The 24,757-nt window shown below is 37.4% G+C and overlaps 1 protein-coding gene across 5 annotated transcripts in view; it reads left to right on the top strand.

Moving 5' to 3' along the window:
- The window catches only part of PHTF2 (putative homeodomain transcription factor 2), a 69,476-nt gene that overhangs the window by 20,818 nt on the left and 23,901 nt on the right, over nt 1–24,757 (top strand). For all 5 annotated transcript variants that reach the window (XM_032180894.1, XM_032180924.1, XM_032180915.1 and 2 more), the window contains exons 3-8: nt 5,675–5,731; nt 11,979–12,048; nt 14,321–14,479; nt 18,990–19,155; nt 19,798–19,962; nt 24,420–24,621. In XM_032180894.1, coding sequence (XP_032036785.1) covers nt 5,675–5,731; nt 11,979–12,048; nt 14,321–14,479; nt 18,990–19,155; nt 19,798–19,962; nt 24,420–24,621 — 819 coding nt within the window. The remainder of the gene's footprint in view (nt 1–5,674; nt 5,732–11,978; nt 12,049–14,320; nt 14,480–18,989; nt 19,156–19,797; nt 19,963–24,419; nt 24,622–24,757) is intronic.

Raw genomic sequence — 24,757 nt, 5'->3', positions numbered from 1 at the left:
TCTTCGGATTATAATCTTTGCTAGCCTGCTTTGTCATAAATTATAAATGTCTCCTGAAATATTGATCAATTCCATTAGAATCAGAAGGCTTTGTGAGTATTGGGCTACATGTTGATACCATCACTACATTAGCTTAAAGTGAATATCAGTGTCCTTCGCAAAGCTCAAATTCAGTCTCAATGCAAGCGTGGCCTATCGATCAGCTTCTTATGAGACAGACACCGGGAAGAAATAATACGCAGTGCAGACCTTCTGAGTAGTGGGCTTTATTTGAAATCAGAATTAGCTGTTTTTGGTAGCTTACCTTCTTATTTTTAAGCTAATTGCTGTTATTTGTTATGAAAACAAACCATAAAGATGTCAAATTTTAGATAGGTAAGGAAACATGATCAAATGCTTTCTGAGGTATTTGATTGGGAAGGAGGAAGTGCAATTGTTTTAGATAATTTCAAGGTGGACACATCCCCAGCAAATGTTAGGAGGGGACTGCACTTAAAGGTTCTCAAAATTATTTATACTTTCAGGAAAGAGCTAGCTTTGTCAGGTGAGTTTAGTTTATTTTCCTCAAAAAGGGGGAAGGAACTTGTTTACTTGCATAGTTTAATATCCCCTGTCAAGTCACGTACCAGTGTATGTATATAATTTCTTGACAATTATGAGGTGGGAAAAAACATTTTTTTTTAGAGCAAATCTGTTTTAAAATGTATGACTCTGTTAATTAAGGATGCTACCCCACAAGTTTATTGTTGCTTTTCAAATTACACAACCTAGCTGTGCTCACATGAGATAGTGCAATTTAGAAGCAGTAATTACCTATAGTACTTCAAAGTTTAGCTCATTTTGTCATCTCTCCTGTTGCTGAGAAAGGTTTGAAATATATGAACACATACGTATAAATGTGGTTTAGCGAGTCCAATGGATTTTGATGTTTTCAATAAGTTTTCACCATAAGAAACATTTTTTTTGGGAAACTGGAATAGTGGGTTATGGATCATTTTCCCATTTAAATAATTTAAAAAAATGAGCTAAAGTATTTCTAAAAGAATCTAAAAGCATTAAAAATGCGTCAGTCCCTTCTAGGTGGAACTTCTAACAGGCCACCCACACTTTATTTTTTTTTTCTTAATGTCTCTCTGGCTACACCTGAAGCAATGCTTTTCCATTGTGAAAGAACACTGGCAGGATTTTCAGTCTTTGCATGTAATCCCTTATGTGCTGCAACTTGCAGCAGCTGCGTGGAGAATTGCTGTTAACTCTGCGAGTACACAAAGGAGCAGAATTCCTTTCATCTTCTCAGCTGGGCCTTCAGTGAGGCAAGGTGTCTTGGTGACTGAACATTTTAGAGGTAACTGATCTGGATAGGATCTTGGCACTGAGGAAGCCTGTGATGCATGATTAAAACGAAATTTGTATAAAAGAACATCTGCTAGTTGATCCACTTCTGCTACAGGTAGGCTGTACCATAGTTTATTCTACTCATAGCATATTATCAACAGGTTCCTGCAACAGGGAGGGTACTGCTGCTGATCCTTGGTGATGAAAGATAACTTGAATTAACAGGTTATTAAAAAAGAAATCCAGGAAGACTTTTTTTTTTTTTTTTTAAGGTTAATTTGCTTTCTGCCAAATCCTTAACAACCAAACAAAAAGCTATAGAATACAAACTTCACTTTGTGATCCCTTTTGATTATTTAGATATTTTGTAAATTAGAATAAGTTTCTGTGATAAAGCTGATTAAAATTAGGATAATGTTTTATATTTTGCTTAAGAAAAAGAGAAGCCCAGTTGTAGACCGGACCAATGGACTGAAAATACCAGTGACAGACTATTGTACAAATAGTCTTGCACAAAATCTTGAACAGATTATAAAAGCATTAGTTGTTGTACAGTTAAATTGGATTGGAAGTTAAATTGGACAGTTTGTAGACTCTTATACTTCTTTGAGTGATACTGCAGAACCTGTGGGTATAATGGACAAGGAAGTCTGGGCAGGGTTGGTAGCTTCAGGCATACACAGGTATTTGAGTGAATTTGGGCCTTCCCATCAGCTTAACGGGTACGGGCACAGGAAACTTCAACACCTACAAAACCCTGGGGAGAGCTGCATATAGACAGAAAGCTTGCTTTGATCAAGTTTTCTGTATATTTAAATTTTTCATGCTGGAAGTGTGAACAGTCTTATCTCTAGAAGCTTCTTCCTTCATTTCATTTGCCTTTAGAAGTTAACTTCTTTGGCGTTGCTAGATGTTTGTCTTTTAGGTGTCCTGCAGATACGCACGGTTTCAAACAACTGCTTGAATAACAAAGAGCCAGAGCCTGCGTGTAAGCATCTGACAACTTTATATTTAGATTTAACAGGAAACATAATTTAGATGGAAATACTTGTAAATCAAAACTCTTTGAAGATGGAATTGACTGGTGTTCTTGATAATTTTAAACTGGGAAGGTTTGCTAGGATTAGTTTACATATTTGAATTCATTCGTTCCATTTAATTTGTAGTCATTCATTTTTTTTTTTCTCATGTCTGGTAATTATTATATGTTATAACTTGGCTTGTCACTGAAAAGCTCTTTCCAGTGAATCGTGCAAGATGTGTCCTACCAAAATTAGACACGTTTTCCTGATGTAAGCTAGCAGAAAATGAATGTTTGTTTTTCACTTGCCTTTTCTGTCAGTAACACTGGTTCTACTAATTTTTGTTTAATGTGGGAAATGAAGGGTGCCAGTATGATACTTTGTAAGAGCAGCTTTGTTTGCATGTATTCCTTCTGATACGTTTGCAACAGAAGTATCGATGGGTACTTATGCAGGTGGAGAGAAAGGAAAATGAATGTCAGGTACAAATGTGATGTGCTGAGCACATGTGTGCACTCCCTAAAGTGGCTCTAAAACTTCGTTACAGCACAAAAAGGTGAAATTATGTAGATAAAATAATTTATGAGGGATTATAATGACACTTGCTCTCTGTAATTATCCCTTTAACTCTTTTCAGGTTGCAGCACTATGCTTTATCTAACAGCCCCATGTTCAGATTTTAATAATTAAAGTAGATCAGAAGAGACTGGCCAGATCCACTAAAAGCTGAAAAAGAGCATCTTTGTGATTTTTTTTTTCTCTGATTTTGACTCCTGCTGAAATAATTACTTTATGGAGTAATGTTAACAGAAAAACATGAATGGAAAAATGGAAAAATCCCTACTTCTTGTCTTTTTTTTTTTTTTTTTTTTTTTGGAGACAGAAGCTGCTGCCTAGTCTTGAGGGAGAAGAAATGTTTGCAGGAAAATATAAGTAAGCCAAATTTCAAATTGGTCGACTTGCTTGCCTCAGATGTCTTCTGAAATCTATCTCCCGGAATTCCTTTAACAAATGACCTATTATTTGTTTGCAAGAAGAACGCTCTTTTAAAGACCCTTTCAACTCTAAAAACCAGTACCAGCTATGAATGGAATGAGAAATACAGAGTTTGCTTTTCAATTTTATTGGCACAAAGGCACCCCCATTTGTTTCTTGCATAATCGAGTGGGAGACAGACTTTTCTGTCTTTGTAGAAAGAAAGCTTTTTTGGAAGCGAGGGGGAAAGACCCAATATTATCCAGTACAGAAAACTCGCTCAGGAGTTGCTCTTCTCAGTAAAGCTCATGAAAAACAGGAAGATCAGAAATTTCATTTAAAATGTATTTTGAGAAGAAGCCAGAGCAATTTGATATAAACGCCTGGGTGGAGTGGTTATTCAAGATATTGACTTTTTAATTGCTGGCAGATTTCCAGATGGAGTCAGCTCTTAAACTTCCTTTATTTTAATTAGTTTAATTATAGCAAGTGCTTAATCTGTCCAGTACAGTGCCTGACTTCCCCTTATTTTCCACAGTCTGTTTTTTTCTAAATGCCAGGTGCTAAGTATTTCTTAAGATTACCAAAACATCAGTAGATTATTTTTTTTTTTTAACATTTTAAGGCAGTGAACTGAAAATTGTTTACCTGCTTAGATCTTGTGAATGAGAAATACTAAGCAAATATGAAAATGGGCAATTTGGTTTACTATTCTCACTTCCAGTTTTAGACATGCCTTGGACTTTATATAAATTAGAATTTATAAATCTATAAATCAGATTTAAAAAGACATTGAAAAGAATCTATGAATTATTTTTTTCAATGGGTCAGATTTGGAGGCAGAGAACATGCCTCCAGACTGTCCTAATGATTGTCTTGGCGTGCTCTGACTTGCCTGGATATCTTTTTGTGTTTATTGCTGGATACAAGATTTTAGTCTTCATTGCTAAAGACTAAAATAGGAGAAGACAAATCAGAACAGCATTTTGGCATAATGTGTATGCACTTGTGCTCAGCTCTTTTGTGCCTGTTGCAGTTTGGGAATTGAAAAGCGAAGTTGTCTTCTCGAAATGGGGTTGGATTTAGGCAGGTTCACCCAAATACTGTGGGTGGTTCTCGTCAGGTGCTTGGACCAGGGACCATACTGGTTGTATCAACTCTCTTTATAGTCAATAAAGAAACTTTGAATGAGTTTCCCTCTGAACGTGCATCTGCCTTGCTCACACAACCCAAAAGTGATGTTGCACTTACCTGATCAGAGTTTGGTGATGGGAACTGATGGGAACCAAGCTTCAGGTGTCTAGCAGTTCATATGCGTGTGTATGTATACGTATGGAGAACTGCTGGGATGGAAAGCTTTAAAACTAAAACCTACATAGTAAAACAGATCATGGCTGAGAATTACCTAGGAGCACTAGACGTCAAAACAAGCAGATTGTCTTTGGTAAGTTCTTACAAAACTTGAATATATTGTCTCACACACTGACTTGTGGTTGTCACTGTATCCTACCTTCAGTCTTACAAATACACAGTTTTCTACACTGATGTGAGGAGGTTAGAGTCTAGGAGAAAACCAATTCCTTTGTACTACAAATTTTTGACTAAAATCTTGTCCACATTTAGACAAAACTAAGTTTTACAGAAAAGTTTCACAAGTAAATAGACTGGCAGCCTATTGAGTCTTTAAACCTTAGACAACTTTTAAGTAATGCCTGGCCTCGGAAAAAAAATAGCTCAGGATACAAGGGAAAGGTTGGTTGAGTTTTGGAATAGGTCTACTTAGAGCATTATTTATTTCATCAGTGATTCAGTGGGGAAAATGCTGTTTCCTGATATTCTTTGCACGCTTTGAGTATTCCCTGGCCTGTAATCTGGTTGCCTACCAGCCTGCCCCTATTTTTGTTGCTTTGTGGTCTGAAGAGATGAAGCTGAAGATAATGTGGCTGTAAAAGTGGGTGGAGTGGAACAGAAAACACAGAGGGAGGAAGCTTAAAAAAATAATAATAAAAAATGAATTGTAGGTTTGGCTTCCACAATACACATGCTGTGTTTTGCTTCAAGTTATCTGACAGAGCTGTTGCACTGCCAGTGCTGTGGGTCAGTTGTGTGGCAGCGTGGCCTCCTCCTGCCACCTCGCACGAGGCCTCTGTCCCAAAGGAGTTATACGCCACCTAGATCCCCTCCTCTGAGGATGGGGTGGAGAAGATCGAGATTTCTCCCTAAGTAAGTCTCCCCGATGAAATAACCTGTTGTCTTCATGCTTATCTTACTGAAGGCAGATTGATTTTGTTTGATCAATGTCTTTTAAAACCTAATCTAGATTTTTTTTGTGTTCTTTCTAGATTGGAGCATATGATCAACAAATATGGGAAAAGTCAGTAGAGCAAAGAGAAATAAAGGTAATACTCTTACAGTATTTCAACTTTTTTTTGCTTGTTATCAGCAATGCTGTAATTGTGTATGCTGATGTAATTTACAATGTATGTGGTATTCTTTAATGCTACTGAAGTCAAAACAGACTTCTGGAGTGTAATCAAATCAAACTGGCAGAGTATGCCCTATTTATTTAATATAACTAATAAATCTGAAGCACTTAAAGTTCTATAACCTTCTGTACCTCAGTACAGAGGTTCAATTATGTTAAATCATGGCTTATTTTCTTAGTACCTCTCTTTCACTCTTCTTTATGATGAATTCTAATGTCAGTTATCTGAGCTCTCCTTACTTTCAGTTAGTTACCTTATCCCTCCAGTTTACTTTTCCTCCTTTATGATGCTGTCATTGTTTTGTACAGTTTATTAGACTGGTAAGTACTTCAGGCTTTGTTTCCATGAATAGCTTTTTTTTTTTCTTTTGCATTTTGGTTTAACTAACAGTGCCATCGATGCCCGCTGCATTGCTAAATTGTTCTGGGGAAAAAAATCAGTCATACGTGTAATAGTTTTATGGATTGTGTATTATGCCATATTCTGTGATGTTAAAGTTAGTTTCATTAACGTATTCTTGCAATTAACCTTTTTTCTTTGATTACTGCGCACAAGAAGTATGAAATTATTGCATGAGTTTAAAGGCATTGTTGATTCTTAACATTAGTAAAATAGGCACCACTCCAGTTTTCCTGTGCTTTTTTTTTTCCTCCCATTGCTTAAATAGATAAATGGGGATTTGTTTTTATCATATGGAAGCTGCCACCGACCTGAAGTTTCCTGATTTCTGTACAAATTCTACAAATTAACTATTAAACGGGAGGTGATGATATTTCTGGAAGAAGTGCTTCTAACCCTGGCGTTTGAGTCTTGGTGATGCCGTACATCTGCACCTCCCTGGCTCTGCAGCGTGCCCCATGGGGTGACACGGGAAGCCAGGGAGGGTGCGGAGTGGCTGTGCTGAGCCTGGCCAAAGGCACCCAGGAGGCCCCCAGTGCTGCCTGTGCAGGGTGTGCAGCCCCTGATGGATTTGGCACCTTGGAGAAGCCCCAGCTGGCTGGGCTTGTGCCAGGCCACTTGGGATATGGGGAGCTGCTGAGCATTCCTTACTGGGACCGTCCTGCAGAGTGCAGCATGAGGTGGAGCTTTGATGAGCTCTGGTGTGTGCTTATGTAATTAGAAGACTATTGCACGAAAATTGCATCTTGTGGTACCCGGTGTCTGAAGCGTGCGTAGAGATGTGTTGCACAAATGTTCTTGATGTTGGTGCAACTAATTTCAAGCTCAGGCGTTAGCATATTGCTTTTTTTCAGTGTCCTCGCAATGACCATGAAAACCAATTGCCATAACGATAATTCCTGTAACTACTGTGTAATAAATTCGTGTAATTGATTGCGAATAATGTCTTGTGCCTATTAGAAAGCACTGGGTCATTGTCCAGTAATTAACAAATTAAACACAGTGGGAGAAACGATGCTGTCAATATGAGTTAATGTCGATGAATTTAGTATCATAAAGGTAACAGTGAAACAGACTGCAATCTCAGAACTACCACAGTAGTGTTTCTAAATCGACTTCATTAAAAATCTTAGTATATTATTCTTGAGCAGAAAATTTGTTTCTAATAGTATAAATTTATAGTTTAGTTAGAACTACCATATTAAGATTAAATTTAATCTTTGTGCAAAAGAATTTTTACAATAACTATTTTAAAGCATTTTTTATTATATCAGGTAGCAGAAATGTGTTCAGTGCTGCATAAAAATTGTGTAAGTGAATTGAATGGGCCTGAGTAGTATGAAATGTGTGTGTATATATACTTTAATTAACCTTAGTTTGAAACACTGCTGTTTTCCACATACATTACAGAAATTTTGTAGCATATCAATAGAGTGGAGAAATTGCATCTTAATAAATGGACTTCTTTCACTGCATGTGGCAAAATGTAAAACCAGTTTCATTCTTGGACACTGAAAACATTTGATATTTGACCAATGGAATTTTTAAAGAATGTGTCACCATTGCTTTCCCTAAAGAAAGTGCATCGAGTTACACTTGACTTAATTTTTTGTAGAGTTTTTCTTTAAAATGAAAATGATTTTAGCTCTAGCGTAGCTATGAAATTGTTCACAGGACTGCGTACACTTCCACGGCATTATTTCTCCTAAGTTTTTGAGCTGGAGGATCCCTTCCTGAAATCAAGTGGCTTGATTATGCAAGATTTCACAAGAATCTATAGTTAGTTCTGGAATTATAATAATTCCTATTTCTAACCATAGGCTTGTTTTCTCCTCCTGCATAAAATTAGTGCAGTTTTAAGATTGCTGATCTATAAAAATCTTGTACATTAAGCTTTGTGCAGTGCTTAAGTCTACACTACAACTGATTTTCTGTACTTACCATCCTAAGAACACATTTTGTTCCAACCCTGTTTCAATTCTGTATATTAATTTTGTTTCGTTACAAGCAAACTCTTTTTTCGAATGGACATACCAGGTGATGACTATATATCTGGTTCATTGTGAACATTTTTTTTTTTTAATTTCAGTGTGAAAGATAAATCCAGTTGAATTTAGGTGCAAGAAGTATTTTGAGGTGCACTATTTGAAGAGATTGCTTGATATAGTTGCCATGAAGATTAACACAACTAGATTTCATTGATCTTTTTCTCATTTATATTCATTTAATTTTTATGATTTCTTCTGAATTGAGTGCTTATATTTAAGTAATAAATGCTTTTACATGTGGGTGATATACGACTGTGTTGGAAATCCATAGTTCCACTGCAAACTTAATGGCTCTTTGAATGAACACAGTTAAATCACTTCCATTATAATTCTATTTGTATCCTAAATATTTTCTTTGAAATATTATATTTTACTCTGTAGGAATTGTACATGGAATCATTACTGGGTAAAGTGACCAAGAGCCTGATCTAAAGGCAGCAAAATAAACTCACAAGGCGTGATAATACAGCATCACATTTTAGCATTAAAAACGAACTTGAAAGTTTTGAAAGACAGTTTGGTGTTTGGCTTTTCCATGAGGGAAAATACTGCTTCTAAATGAAAAAATAAGCAGAAACTTGCATTTTTTTTTCCTGCTGCTTTCCTGTTTTGTGTGGTTTTTCTCATATTTCCAATAGGCTGACCTATATTCACAATTAAGAAAAAAATCAATACTTCTCTACAATGTGGACTTCTGACAGTGGAGCTTGCTGTTGATTAGTGGCTCTTGTATTACTACACGATTTACTGTCTAGTTTTGGAATGAGGATGTTGTAATATAAGCAATTTGTAAAATTTAATTAGATATTTAAGGAAAAAAGAGATGCAGGAAAGTAATTTGTGTCAAAAGCTCTGAAAAGGCAGCTGACAGAGGTTGCAAAATCATCAGCTCTTGTACTCGTGGGGGACTTCAACTTCCCTGACATATCCTGGAAGCACAACACAGCCCTGAGAAAGCAGTCTAGGAGGTTTCTTGAGAGCGTGGAAGATAGCTTCCTGACGCAGCTGGTTAGTGAGCCTACCAGGGGAGGTGCCCCGCTAGACCTTCTCTTCACAAACAGAGAAGGACTGGTGGAGGACGTGATCGTCGGGAGCTGTCTAGGGCAGAGTGACCACGCAATGGTGGAGTTCACTATTCTTGGCGAGGCCAGGAAGGGGACCAGTAAAACCGCTGTATTGGACTTTCGGAGGGCTGACTTTGAGCTGCTCAGGACACTAGTTGGTGGAGTCCCTTGGGAGGCGGTTCTGAAGGGCAGAGGGGTCCAGGAAGGCTGGGCGCTCTTCAAGAGGGAAGTCTTAATGGCGCAGGAACGGTCTGTTCCCACGTGCCCAAAGACGAGCTGGCGGGGAAGAAGACCGGCCTGGCTCAACAGAGAATTGTGGCTTGATCTTAGGAGGAAAAAGAGGGTTTATAAGCTTTGGAAAAGTGGGCAGGCCACTAAGGAGGACTTTAAAGAAGTAGCGAGGCTGTGCAGGGACAAAATTAGGAAGGCCAAAGCTCATCTGGAGCTCAATCTGGCTACTGCCGTTAAAGATAACAAAAAACGTTTCTATAAATACATCAACACAAAAAGGAGGACTAAGGAGAATCTCCATCCTTTACTGGATGCGGGGGGAAACTTAGTTACAAGAGATGAGGAAAAGGCGGAGGTGCTCAATGCCTTCTTTGCCTCAGTCTTTAGCGGCAATACCGGATGTTCTCTGGATACCCAGTACCCTGAGCTGGTGGAAGGGGATGGGGAGCAGGATGTGGCCCTCATTATCCATGAAGAACTGGTTGGTGACCTGCTACGGCACTTAGATGTGCACAAGTCGATGGGGCCAGATGGGATCCACCCAAGGGTACTGAGGGAACTGGCAGAGGAGCTGGCCAAGCCACTGTCCATCATTTATCAACAGTCCTGGCTATCGGGGGAGGTCCCAATCGACTGGCGGCTAGCAAACGTGACGCCCATCTACAAGAAGGGCCGGAGGGCTGACCCGGGAAACTACAGGCCTGTCAGTTTGACCTCAGTGCCAGGAAAGCTCATGGAGCAGATCCTCCTGAGAGTCATCATGCAGCACTTGAAGGGGAAGCAGGCGATCAGGCCCAGTCAGCATGGCTTTATGAAAGGCAGGTCATGCCTGACGAACCTGATCTCCTTCTATGACAGAGTGACGCGCTGGGTGGATGAGGGAAAGGCTGTGGATGTGGTCTACCTTGACTTCAGCAAGGCTTTTGACACCGTCTCCCACAGCATTCTCCTCAAGAAACTGGCTGCTCTTGGCTTGGACTGGCGCACGCTTCGTTGGGTTAGAAACTGGCTGGATAGCCGGGCCCAAAGAGTCGTGGTGAATGGAGCCAAGTCCAGTTGGAGGCCAGTCACTAGTGGCGTCCCCCAGGGCTCGGTGCTGGGGCCGGTCCTCTTTAATATCTTCATCGATGATCTGGACGAGGGCATCGAGTGCACCCTCAGTAAGTTCGCAGATGACACCAAGTTAGGTGCGTGTGTCGATCTGCTTGAGGGTAGGAAAGCTCTGCAGGAGGATCTGGATAGGCTGCACCGATGGGCTGAGGTCAACTGCATGAAGTTTAACAAGGCCAAGTGCCGGGTCCTGCACCTGGGGCGCAATAACCCCAAGCAGAGCTACAGGCTGGGAGAGGAATGGTTGGAAAGCTGCCAGGCAGAGAAGGACCTGGGAGTGATGGTGGACAGTCGGCTGAATATGAGCCAGCAGTGTGCTCAGGTGGCCAAGAAGGCCAACGGCATCCTGGCTTGTATTAGGAACAGTGTGGCCAGCAGGGCTAGGGAGGTGATCGTCCCCCTGTACTCAGCTCTGGTGAGGCCGCACCTCGAGTACTGTGTTCAGTTTTGGGCCCCTCGCTACAAGAAGGACATCGAGGTGCTTGAGCGGGTGCAGAGAAGGGCGACGAAGCTGGTGAGGGGCCTGGAGAACAAGTCCTACGAGGAGCGGCTGAGGGAGCTGGGCTTGTTCAGCCTGGAGAAGAGGAGGCTCAGGGGCGACCTTATCGCTCTCTATAGGTACCTCAAGGGATGCTGTAGCGAGGTGGGGGTTGATCTGTTCTCCCACGTGCCTGGTGACAGGACGAGGGGGAATGGGTTTAAGTTGAGCCAGGGGAGTTTTAGGCTAGATGTTAGGAAGAACTTCTTCACTGAAAGGGTTGTGAGGCATTGGAACAGGCTGCCCAGGGAAGTGGTGGAGTCACCATCCTTGGAAGTCTTCAAAAGACGTTTAGATGTAGAGCTTAGGGATATGGTTTAGTGGAGGGCTGTTAGAGTTAGGTTGGAGGTTGGACTCGATGACCTTGAGGTCTCTTCCAACCTAGAAAATTCTGTGATTCTGTGATTCTGTGATTCTGTGAAAACCTAATATTAGAGTGTATTACTAATTCTTGCAAGTGTGTGTGTATGTTGTCTGCATAACCCCAAGACATGGGAGGTGTGTGCTCAATGCTTAACCCCATTTTAAATTTACCTAGTGGTTCAGTAATTGTTTAGGTCTTGTGTGGGTGTTAAAGTGTGAAAAAGGCATTTATTGTGCCTTGTTCCTCAGAATGTTTTAAAGTACTTTAAATCTATGAAGTTTGACATATTTGTCTAAATTGAAGAACAGTACAGGTTAAACACAATTACTGACCACATCAATATTGTTCTTTTGTAATATGTCTTCTGCATGAATGTATCCTGAAATTTCATATTTGCATATTGCAGGGTTTGAGAAACAAACCAAAGAAAACAGGACATGTGAAACCAGACCTCATAGATGTTGATCTTGTAAGAGGTAGGTCTTGAGCTAGAAAAAGACGAATTTCTCAAAATAAATAACTGCTGTCCCGTGTCTTGTAACAAGAATGAATTGCTAAGTATTTACCTGTCCCCAATACAAAATCAATCAAACAAAAAAACCAACAGCCCTACGTAACTCCTTTAAAAGAAGATAAATAGGAAATGTAGTTAAAAGATGAGCTCTAGAAGTAAATCAAAGGCTTAAAAACTTGATTTAAATATTGTCAAGTAAAAATTTTTGAATAAAGGAAGTATGTGGATTACCATGGATCATAGTTGTGGAGTTATTAGTTCAGAAATCTACAATTTCCAACGCATCCAGACTTCTTTCACATCTTCTGACGCCTAGAGGAAAGATTATGTTGAAATTTCAGGAGAGTTACTATTGTATATAATATAATATACATTATAATTGTTAATTATAATTGTTACAAGTGTTACAAAAATGTAATATAATTGTCACAATTGTATATAATCGAATATTTCTTTCCTGTTTTCAATAACGAAACTGCAACTGAAGGTCAGATAATATGACTTTTCAGAAAGTCTTTATTTAATCTTTCTTTTTATCTTTATTTAATTTTCCTTATGCCTCACAAAGGCAGAGGAAAGTGTCACTTAGATTTTTTTTTTTTTTTCCTTCTTCCACGAGCCCAGCAGCCAACACGTTCTCTTGAATCCATTCTGGTAGTGCTCTTTGAATTCAGCTCTAGAATTAACTGAAGCAAACTGCTGTGCTCGCACCCAGAGCTGGCCCACTGCTCCCAGGCCACTTTACCTGTTCAGCAGCTGGTCTGGCTTGATCTTCACTAGCAATCGTGTAGCCATTCTCACACCTCCACGCAGTTGCTAGCACTCAGACCCCCCCAACCACATGTATGCACACAGAATGGAGCCCCTCAACCAGTAAAGAGTTAGAAAGGGGGCTGATAAGACCATAGGATGGATTTTGTTGATCAGACATATGTCATGGCCAGGCAACAAGTGTACTGACCAGAAGCTATTTACACATGACCAGCCTTTTTGTTTTTTTGTTTTTTTATCCCTTTAACCCTCAGTTTTCCCATACTTGTTCCTTCTAACTCAGGATATTCTACGATTCTGTGATTATAGGGCTAACCTGGCAGGGCATTATTTGGGCTTCCCTTCCTGCCATTTTCTCTTTGAGTCGATATGTATGGGTGTGCAGATGAGCTTTTATCACATAACCTAACAATATAACTTTATTTTTTAATGTGGGGTTATAAGATAAAGAAGCAAAGTGGAATAAAATTTGAACTTTAAAGAAGCAGAACTGAAAACTAAATATTAGTAAGATTTAAGGAGCAGCAGTAGACCACCTCAATACAGGAATATACTTGAATAACATTTAAATAAATGACTGCTCTGCATAGATGCTTAAGTTGGCATTACAGTAGCTCCTATATCGGCACTATTTTACATTTGCTAGTACAAAGCTTACTAATGCCAATTCAACTTGTGAACAAGGTGGGAATGCACAGCAGCATGCAGTAGTTGCCTTTTTTAAGCACTAGCCTCCAGCATAGTTTGTCACATACCTGTTAGCTCTGAACAAATATTACACAGTTTTCTGGCTGTCAGAAGTGGGAATTGTCAGGAAGAAATGGAACTTCCAAAGAAATGGAAGGATATGAGGAGGAGAGAGAACATTTGAATGAGTGAGATGATAATTGGTGTAGAAGAGTCAAAGATGAATTGATCTTTGGGTAACTTTCTTTCTCCTAGAGCTAGCCTTCAGTTTGACAAATACTGTTCTGTACTTCTCAACCTTATTCCACTTTCCTGAATGATGTGGCTAGGGCAGTGTACAGATGTTGATGACATAGATCTATTTGCTGTGGCAGAAAAGGACTCTGCTGTGCCTGCACAGGTGTGTGGAGTTTTCCTGAGACTTCCCGTTGCCTCCTGTCAGGTTTCTGATACTTTGATGAAACAGAATCATTTTAATAATTTATTTTAAAACTGTTTTGATATAGTAGGAAGTGGCAACATTCTGTTATTCACACATTCCAAAGTCTAAGTATTGGTACAAGCTCCTGATAATAACAATCAAGAGGCTACCAACAATTTATACAAGCTGTGGATTGAGGAGATAGTGAAAGGATGGAAGTATGATATTTATCCAAATAGTTGTTTAACTACTGCTCCACTAAATAGCTCTTAACTACTGTGCTACTTAGCATCTAAAGTTATTAGCTGTAACATTGAGATACGTACAAATTTCTTTTTTTCCCTTTTTTTTAAAGGATCTGCTTTTGCTAAAGCAAAACCTGAAAGTCCTTGGACCTCTCTGACCCGCAAAGGAATTGTGAGAGTTGTTTTCTTTCCATTCTTCTACAGGTGGTGGCTACAAGTGACATCAAGAGTCATCTTTTTTTGGCTGCTTGTTCTTTACCTTCTTCAAGGTAGAGTTGGATTACAGGATCAGCTTTGACTGAATGCCTTAGTTTAACCATATAGAAATTACTGTATGTTACTTTGTTCACTTTGTGCTGCTAAGGTTCCTTCCAATAGATTAGATTGCAAGAATGTGTCTTTTTCCTACTTTTCTTTTACATGTATATAAAGAGTATATATGTATATAAAGTTGAAAATTTGAGTATTTCCTCAAAGGCTTTCTTCAGCATTTAGCACACGTGTATGTTTGTCATCTCCATATATAACTTAGGTTTCCAGGACTATCCAATTTAGGGCTGAGAGATGACAAAGAAACATTTGGCTTGGACAGTGTATGCTTTGGAGGCGTGCAGTCTTTCTGGTACTGTGCAGATCAGCCGCTCTTCTGAAGAAACAGGGAATGCTGAATCTGCCTAGGTTGCTTATGCAACCTAGTAGGATGATTTGTGTGATCAGTTTCCAGTTCTTCTGTGAGTTATCTTGTCACATCAGAGGCAATGAACTTCTAGTTTATACTTTAGTCAGACCTCAGCTATGCTTCTGATGACTAGCAAATGTAGGTACTTCTTGTCCTCTATGCTTCTGCTAATTTTTCCATTTCACAAGGCGGGAGTATGTATCTTATTTTTTACGCTTCCTAGATTAGCAGTTGCCCAAAAGTCATTTTATAACAAACAGAAGGAAAATCTCAGCTTTTAAATATGATGATGAATCTCAAGTTCTAGTAATTAGACTTTGTGCTCCTCTTAATTATATGTGATATCTAAGAGGAAAATGAGAAAAGGAAGAATGTAATACAGTGAGTCAGTATCTAACAGCATGAAAAGCAGTGAGAGAATAAGTGTACCAGAAATGTGTACAACAAAAATGGAACAAGCTTAATGAAAGTTGGGAGCAATTTAAGTACTCTGAAAAGCTGAGAAGTTTTCCACTGATAAGTGGAAAGTGGTAAGTTTTCCACTGAAATCCAATTAAAATATGATATTAGTTTCCAATTTTGCCATCAGTCCTTGTAGTTATGAATCACTGCGTCTTTTGAAAATTGTATCTAAAATTAGGAATGGAAAAAAAAAAAAAGCACTTCTTGTGTGAAGAGGTTAGTGGCTATAAAATTAATTTCACAGTGCCGGTGCCCGGAAACTTGAAATGCATTGACACACACTTATGTGACCTATCAAAACTTCACTCTATCCCAATTTATGAGATAGGTCCTTAAGAATTATTACTGCATGCATTAACCTTTGTGTATACTATGGTAAGTATTCCATAGTGTTATTTTTACTTTATTCATGGTAATATAGATAGTGAGATGCATAAGTTGTAATTGGTTCATCACCATGTTCATAGGTTGCTTATTCTGGGAAGCACCATTATAGTCATTTTTTGTGTTCCCAACCTCACATTTATTTTTTTTGAAAATGTACACACACTCAAATTGTGAAGCCTTTTTAAGACTCTAGAAGCAGTAAAATAAGACTAAATGCAAATTCTTTAGAACATTCATTACAGAGCTATGTTGCAATTAATGCTTTGTCCCTCAAATTTCTTGGGGATCTATAATTTAATAATGGTATAGTTTACTTGGAAAGTATGCTCAGTTATTTATTTCATATAAAATTACTAAGTCAGTGCTGAAACAGCCATAATCTATCACGAAAACTTAACAACAAAATACTTCAAATTCTGGTGGCCATACTTCTGCCCTGAATCTGCATTTTCTTTTGTAGCACAGAATTTCTGTTGTCATGAGATTCTCATTGACACTGCTATAAACTGGAATGACTTCATTATGGTCATATATTAAATATATATATATATATATTAAGTTTAATTATTTAATTATGAAGTATTTTCTATAGATTTATGAACTGCCATTAATTGGAATTATTGTTTTGAAACCTTTAGCAGAATACTTGCTGGTGTTTATGTAAGTCTGTAGAAAAGAATTCTTTCATGGACTGTAGATTTAAACTGCAGATTACATTTGCATTTGTTTAGTATAAAGTATGATTAGCAGAATGAGTGATAAGAGAACTACAGAGAAATGCTTTTGTTCAAGGTCATGGAACAGGCCAGTGAACTAAGGTAGAAGTAAAATCTTTTCCTTCTGACTCCTTATCTATTTAGATCATACCACTACCTCGTTTTTAATTTTAAAATGTTTCTGTATCCTAATAGGAAGACCAACATTGTGTGAAATTATAGTGTGCATCTCTTCTGTGTATTTTTGAAGTATGAAACAAAAAACTTGAATATTTATAACAATTATTAATATTAATGGTGGTAAGGTATATATGAATGTAAGAGTTTTTAAGCTTCTTGGTAGTACAAATATTTCAAAGTTTTCAATACTAAGAAATAAATGCATTTTGGTCTTTGAAATGTACAGTTGTTTGCTTTGATACAGCTTTTTGCTCTACATGAAATATTTTTTTCTGTTTCACAAAATAAAGCAGTGTCATTTAGAAAAATACCAATCCACTATAAATAAGTGGAGGAATAATTAAAAGTGGTAGAATAAATTGTGGTTGGATGCCTTGGATATCCTAGGGTAATCCTAACCACAGTGTATTGGCACGCTATGCAGAAGTTCTTCAGTTTCCTTCCCATCCTACTGACTGGGAGGTTGGTAACCATTTTCTTAAATTGATGTGAAACTTCATGGTGGGAGCCTGCGATCTATAGATTTTAATCTTCTGGAGGAATCTTATTTCTTTTAGATAACTCTGCTATGATAAATGGTTTTTACGTAGCAGAAGAAATTGCATGGTGAAGTTTAAAATTATTTTGTAGAGGCCGACTCCTGTAAATCATTTCAAATGGATCTATAGACCTTGGTATATTTGGAAATATATACTTATTCTAATTGTATGGTAGGAATCAGAGTTGACTATTTATTTACACCTTGTACCATACAGATCTATCTTTAAATGTGAGAAACTCAGATAAACTCATTTAGAAAGAGGTAATGATATCTGAGTACACAACAAAAACTCAGTCCATGTAGAGTAATAAACACTTCAGGGTATTTTTTTTTTATCTACTACATAAAATATAACTAAGGGAAGAGAAACCTTAAAAACAACAACAAAAACAAGATAGAACTTATGTCTCCATCAGTTTTTTATTTAGGAAGAAGACTGGAAAATTGGGAAATAGATTACCATGATAAAAAATAATTCCATTGTTTTGTACTTTCATCTTGTTTCTAATGTTGGTTAGCTTACAAGAGAGAACTTTGTGAAAAACAAGTTTAATCTCTTTTTAATGGAAAACATCACATCCAGGTTGTGTTAGGTGTGGCTTTGGGTGATACAGTTGGGGTGTTTGAATGTTGCACATCCTCTTTTTTCAGAACACGGCACTTCAGACCCTACAGGCAGAGGGTGACAAAAAATATACAGTCAGCTGAGAAAAAGAAAGGGTTGCTGTCTCTGTCTGCCACATGCTATTGACTGATAGGAAGCCTGTAAAAAGGATTTCTAAGCTGTAGAAGTGTTTGGTCTGCACATACAGGAGCAAAAGAGTTCTGTGGGTGTTGGCTGCACATGAGGAGCTGGTTATAGGGCTACACAATTAACAGCTATGGAATTGGAAGTGCCCCTTTTCCAACCACAAAAGCTAGTTGGAGTCCAGGTCACTTCAGCCGGACTACCTCGCAATTTACATGGTTTGTCTTTGATCTTTTCTTGTTACTAGAAAAGATACACACAAGTATATATGAAATGTATTTGTAGTTGCACTTATGCATATCTGCCCGTTGGCATGGGAACTTTTCTCCTTTGCCTGGAGCATGGAGCTTGAAGTGGTTTCTGCTTGAGGCTGCGAAGAACTTCTAGTCACTAATCTGTTGATCCTTCCCGTCTCAAAATAGATGTGTGGTTTCACAGAGCTGGGTGTTAGCTGAGCTTGGCAGGCACCTCCAGAGATTGTCCAGTCCACCCCCCTCAAAGCAGCATCGACCAGAACAAGCTTCTGAGGGCCGTGGCCAGCTGGGTACTGAGTGCTTCCAAAATGGAGGGGCCACAACTGGTCAGGGCAACCTGCTCTTGGTTTGGTGGCTCCTGCACTCACTGAACTTGTTGGACTGTGCTGGGTCATTTTTAGCTATACAGAATTACGGGTATCTGGGTTGCTGTAAGGGTAGCATTTGCTTTTTACCTCCTACTGAAGTTTCACCTTAAAGGTTTAAATTCCTGTCAGACCTAGCTTTGTGAATGCCTCCCCCTCCCTCCCTCTCTCCTTACTTAATTCTGCTATGTTTTTTGAACAATATGTGTAATATCACAAGTGTAAAAGAAAAGATGAGTGTTAAGATAAGTAGGCAACTTGTTTAAATCCCCATTACTGTCTATTTCATTGTAGTTGTCATTCCATTCGCTGAATTGCATGGGTGGGTTTAAAACGCAGATAACAGACTACATGTGACCGTTCTGATTTTGAGAAAAGCCATATAGCAAGTTGGCTGTTTCAGATATTTCAAATATTAAACTCAACTTCATCTTCCTTCTTTTCCAGTTGCTGCTGTAGTGTTATTTTATACAGCCCAGAGCCCACATAATATACCTCTGACTGAAGTAATTGGGCCAATATGGCTCATGTTGCTACTTGGAACTGTGCATTGTCAGATTGTTTCAACACGAACTCCTAAGCCACCCCCCAGCACAGGGGTTAAAAGAAGAAGGTATAGTCTATATTAAAGTACTTATTTAGGATTGTTAAACTATTCTAAAGAACGTACGTGAAAAATTGTAAGGGTTTACAGTCTCTGCTTTGCAAGAGATGAGAAAATGAGGCTCTGTTTTTATCAGAAACTTAAAAATGGGTGCTTAATTGGTGCTCTAACTTTTATGCATTTACTAATTTGTGCATTGCTTTATTTGACTTCTAATGCACTGAATCTGATATTTTGCCTCAAAGCAGCTTGCAACTGGTGGAGTGCCAGTATCTGTGTGATACTGACCAGTGACCTGACAGAAATGTACATTAAAAGAGATATTTGAAACATAGACCTTAAGTCTTCCAGCACTTCGTTATGGTTTGGTACAATGAATTGTCCCATTATGATGGGGAAACCTGCAATAGTGAATTTTGCAGTTGTTAGCTTCTGAGATGAAATATATCTTGAGTTTTAAGTGTTATGATAATGCATAACTGTTTTGCCTGGTTTTATTAAATGGAGTTTGTTAAATTGACATGATAAGCCTTTAGCAAAATATTTTGAAATCTTGCTTGTTTCTGCATGCTTAAAACTGCTGAATGCATTATAGACCTACTAGATTGCACTTATAAAGCTACCTTCCAATTTTAATCTCTTCTGATGAAGGAAATTAAGGAAAGCAGCACATTTGGAAGTACATAGGGAAGGAGATGGCTCTAGTACCACAGATAACACACAGGAGGGAACAGTGCAGAGCTACGGTACAAGCACCTCTTACAGTATTGGCGCTGTCTTCAGAGATATCTGGCATGCCGCTTTCTTTTTATCAGGGTTTGTATTTATTCAAGGCTACATATGTGTTAGATATGCACTATCCCTTTTCTAAAGAAGTAAACATTGATCTAATGATTAGATAAGCTTTTGTTGATCCAGTTTTTGTTAATAGTACTCAGCTCAGTGTTTGAACATGTCATGTGTTGATCTATTTCTTTCACTTCTGCAAATGCTGATGCAATAACTTTGAAGAGATACAGATTAACTTTTGTTAGTCCCCTGATATTTGTAGGACTACTCTGTGTAGACAACGCAGTTTCTCAAATTTAATCCAATGAAAAAATCAGACTTTTTCATTTTGCTTTGTTACATCAGCTGCTCTGAGAGAATGTGTGTGGAGCTCCATGACTGTCATGAAATCACATACTTTTTCTGAAGGAAAAGCCTTCAGGATTCAAATAAGCACAATTACTTAGTTTACAAATAAATATAAAAGATGCATTTTCTAATGACTGAAACCTTGTTACTTTTCAGTGAGATTTTGCAAATGATTGATCTGCTAATTCAATGCTCTAAAAAAAAAAGTAGGGCTTTAAAAAAAAAATAGTAATTCAGTAGCAGCCAGTGTTCAAGATGCAATATACATACAGCATTGTGAGTGCTGTATGTCAGTATTTATTAGCAAGAAAGAATATATTCAAAATGGCACAAAGTTAAGAAAAGGGATACTGCAAGTGATTTAATTGATGTTTTGTTGTGCATGGTGCATCTTAAATATTGCAACACTAACATGTCTGTCATACCTGTGATATGTGCTCGTAACCTCTGGTAAAGTTTATTTTGTATTATTTTACATTCTGGGAATATCTTGTTGAAACTCTGAAGTTTTAAAAATGTTTTAAAATATTGCAAGAATGCATTTGACTTTTCTCTGTGTAGATTAAGCTATCTTTAACAAACTATGAGTAATAGGAGTCGACACCACTGCTGTTCTTTTGTGTAAACCCACATCTAAATAGATTGGTCTAAACACATTAATTTCTGGTATGTTTGGATTATAATCTTGTAAGCTCTTTGAATGTTTTCAATTCTATGAAGACACTGATTTTCAGTAGAAGAAAGATTGTTGATAGACTCATTTTCTTCCTTGCCTTCTGTGTCTTGGGCTCACAAAGAGTGTTTTCAGTTGAGAAGAGATATGTGGTACTTGCTCAAACCATTTAAAGAAAGGTACTATTTGTAGATGTTAAGATGTTAAGATGTATACTTAGTGTATACAGCATCTCCAAAGCATACAGAGCATAGAATGACTGAGGATGCTGTAAGTAGCCTTTAGTCACTTGTTGCCTCTTCACTGTAGAGGCACAGTTTGTATGTCTGAGAATGAACCATATCAGGAACTTGTCTATCTGAAAAATAACCATTTTTTCCCCAGGAGTTCATGCAGATCAGTTTCTTCATATATATAAATAAAAATAAATATATATATATATTTTTTTTTCCATGGTCATACAACAGTTTTGTCAGCAGAGTGGGACTGGGAATGAGGAGACAGGAGCACAGTGTGGAGACTGATATTGCTGAGGAAGTTCTCGTGAAATCCCAGTGCCAGGAAGCTGTCCTTGTTTGAATTATGGAAATCTTTAACTTCTAAAATGTTCTGCAGCTTTAATAGGAAAGAGAGTTTTTTTGATCAATTCCAATGAAATAGATGGGAATAGAAGCCTAATGCTTCCTCCAGCTAATTCATAAATAAGACTAAAAGTTCTTCCTCACTTAGCATTTGCAGATATTCAACATTTGTAAGACCTTTTTGGATTTATTCAAGGTGTTGTCCAGTTTTGCTCTTCAATACCTTTAGTTCTAACATTAAATCTTTAGAAGTTGGTTAATGATAGGAAAGTACGCGCTTTTATCAGTTAAGGAAGTAAATCGTTCATAATTCTTTTTTTTTTGTTTTGTTTTTTTTTAACTCACTGTAGTGTGTTTAGTTTAATTTGGTAGTTTAAGCTGAAGCCCACATTTATGCATTTATTGTGTGGAGACTTAAATTTAGGGATTCTTACCAAAAATATAATTGATTTCTGCATTAGAAACGAATGAAATTTTACTTGAGTACCCGTTTTTCAAAATGAGCCTCAGCTGATTAGTATTTCTCTCACTTGCTTTTTTAAGTCCTATCTGAAAAAAGTATGCATAAGTATATACATGTATTTCACTTTTTATCCGTTTTTACTCAATTGTTTGAGGCTACTTCTTCCTAGTAGTTTTCAAATGTGAAAAATTGGCTATTTTTTTTTCCAGAAAATGTGAAATGAAGGCATGATATTCTCCCCAAGTCACACTTCCTTTCATACCGTTTAAAAAAAATAAAAAATATTTAATGTGTTAAAAATTGGCCTCCTTGGGTTCTTGGTTCCTGCAAAGAATTTAATCTCAGTGCTACTTAATATCTTTCCTTAGTGCTCCCAGCTGAACTTGCTGAAGCTTATAATTTCACAATAAGTTGTTACTGAAAGACTGCTACTTGCTTTATTTGAGAAGTTGAACAGCATTTTTTCCCATTAAGTAATAAGCTATGCTTTCTGTCTGTCTTATTTTCATTAACTTAGCTAAACAAAGGCATTATGGAATAGCACAGACATAAAGTTCTAGCATGTTTACTGTTGATGGTTTGACACGTTTGTCTAAAGCCTCAGTAATGTCTTAAATGGTCTTCCTAGTGGCTTTCGAAAATAAGAACTATGTTTGTATGTGAACTAGCACAGTGGTAATCTGCAAATAGGAAGAGGCTTACTAACTGCACCAGCACAAAGCATACAATCAAGCATCTTGCTGTCTCTTTATCTCTGTAAGCTTATAATAAAACTTAATCCATGCAAATATATAAAAACTATAAAAAGTTCTTTTTCTGCTGATTTTGTACTCATTTCTAAATAACATCAACAGAGAATTTTGGGAATAGGTAAGGGAATAGTAGGTAAGTTCTTTAACTTCCTACAAGAGCTTCCTATAAGGGAAGTAGGGCAGCAGGTTTTTAAGGAGTAATAATAATAAAAATGCTGTTAGTTTTTTTTATTAATAAAGTGTAAAGGAAGGTGGAACGAGACTAAAGAAGGTAAAGGAAGATGAAAAGCCTCAGTAACATTGCCTCTTCTGTTCGTTATTTTGTTCATGTTCTTAAAAAAAAAAAAAAAAAAAAAAAAAAATGGATTGTTCCTTTTAGGACTTTTCCCATAGCGCAGCTCTCCCTAGCCATGTGTGTGTTCAGGTTGCCACTGAATACTGAAGAGAAGGAATACCTTCTCTTGGGAGGCATTTGAGGCAACTATCCCAGTTTGTATGACGTACATATTAAAGAGGAATTGAATCTTCTGCCCTGTAATCCAAGCTCTCACAGAACGCTTCACTCTTTAAAGAGAAGGGCAATGCATCCCTATAGGAGCAAATTAATAATCAGGCAGATTCTTTATAATTTTTCCAACTCTGTGTTTAATGTTCTTTTAATAAGGATATAAATCAAATTTCCAGATTTTTTTTAAACTTTTTTACAAGTGTTCTGGAAATCAAACAAATAGAAGATTTTCATTGCTTTCTGGGTAAAGACTTCTCATGTTATTTCCTTTGAGATAGAGAATCTTAAGTGAAACTCAGCTTTGAAGTAATCTCTGTTGATAAGGCAGCAAGCTGCTATTCCTTTTTCATTCCTTCATTTACTATGCTTTCTAATTTGGAAATGTGATCCTACAAACTTTTGCTTTAAGAGACTTTTCATGCCATTAGATGATGCTGCTTCTACATTTATTGACTAGATAATGGCCTCGACTTTTAGAAAATGCTATGGAAGGCTATTTAGTGATATTAGTAGGCTTCTCTTAAGAATAATAATACTTAAGCATATACTTGTGATTTGAAACGAGCTTAATTATTGTGTTTGTAAGATATATTGAAATATGTTACTGAGGTGTTACAGGATAATGTGGGAAAGAGTAAATCCCGTTGTGTTTAGCAGACTCATTAATAAGCAGAGTGAATTTAAAACAAGAAATCTGTGGAGAAAGTACTAAATGGAGCATGTCTGTTTGCAGCTTCAAGAAGTGGCACATTTGCTTTGAATTAGTAACACAAAGAAACTTTTAACTTTTTTTTTTTATGACAGAATAAAAAAAAAAGCTCATTTACATTTGGGGCTTGTGGTTCTTCTGTTGCCAAAATTGCTGTGAAGTTTTAGCTGTAAAACACGGGTTTCCTTTTCTTTTTTCTCCATAGCTTATTGTAGAATTTTCTTTCAGACAATGTTTGCTTAGTAATGGCTAAGAGTAATGAGTATTAATGAGAAGATTATAAAAAAAAATAATTACAAATATTGCATCAAATGCTAATTTTTATTATGTATTAGTTTATGTTTTGTAGTTTGTAGAACTAAAACATGGGCTGAAAAGGGTAAATGGGATTAGTCTGGAAAAAAAGTCAGAGAATCATTAATTTAATGCTTTCATTTGTTTCAAATCTAGATCTAAGAAAGCAAAAAACTCAATAGATAAATCCACTGAGACTGATAACGGCTATGTGTCCCTTGATGGGAAAAAGACAGGTAAAAGCAATGAAGAATGTGTGCAGGCCCATGAACGTCTCTGTGAAGTGGTTAAGCCAGAAGAATTAGGGTGGAGCACTGCAACGGTGAGAGATACCTTCAGCAATCCCAGTCATCACAAAGTAAGTATGCCTCATGGCTGTCAAAACTGGGTTACTAAATTGTCAGATGATAAATAAGCTGTGTTTTTGTGATGCTTTTGATGTATTCTCTTTTACTTTATCCTTAAAAGTATTTTAAACAGGATGCTGGGGCCAA

The sequence above is a fragment of the Aythya fuligula genome, chromosome 1, assembly GCF_009819795.1.
Source record: "Aythya fuligula isolate bAytFul2 chromosome 1, bAytFul2.pri, whole genome shotgun sequence".
In the NCBI taxonomy this organism is placed as follows: Eukaryota; Metazoa; Chordata; class Aves; order Anseriformes; family Anatidae; genus Aythya; species Aythya fuligula.
This window is presented reverse-complemented; position numbering and strand designations above follow the sequence as displayed.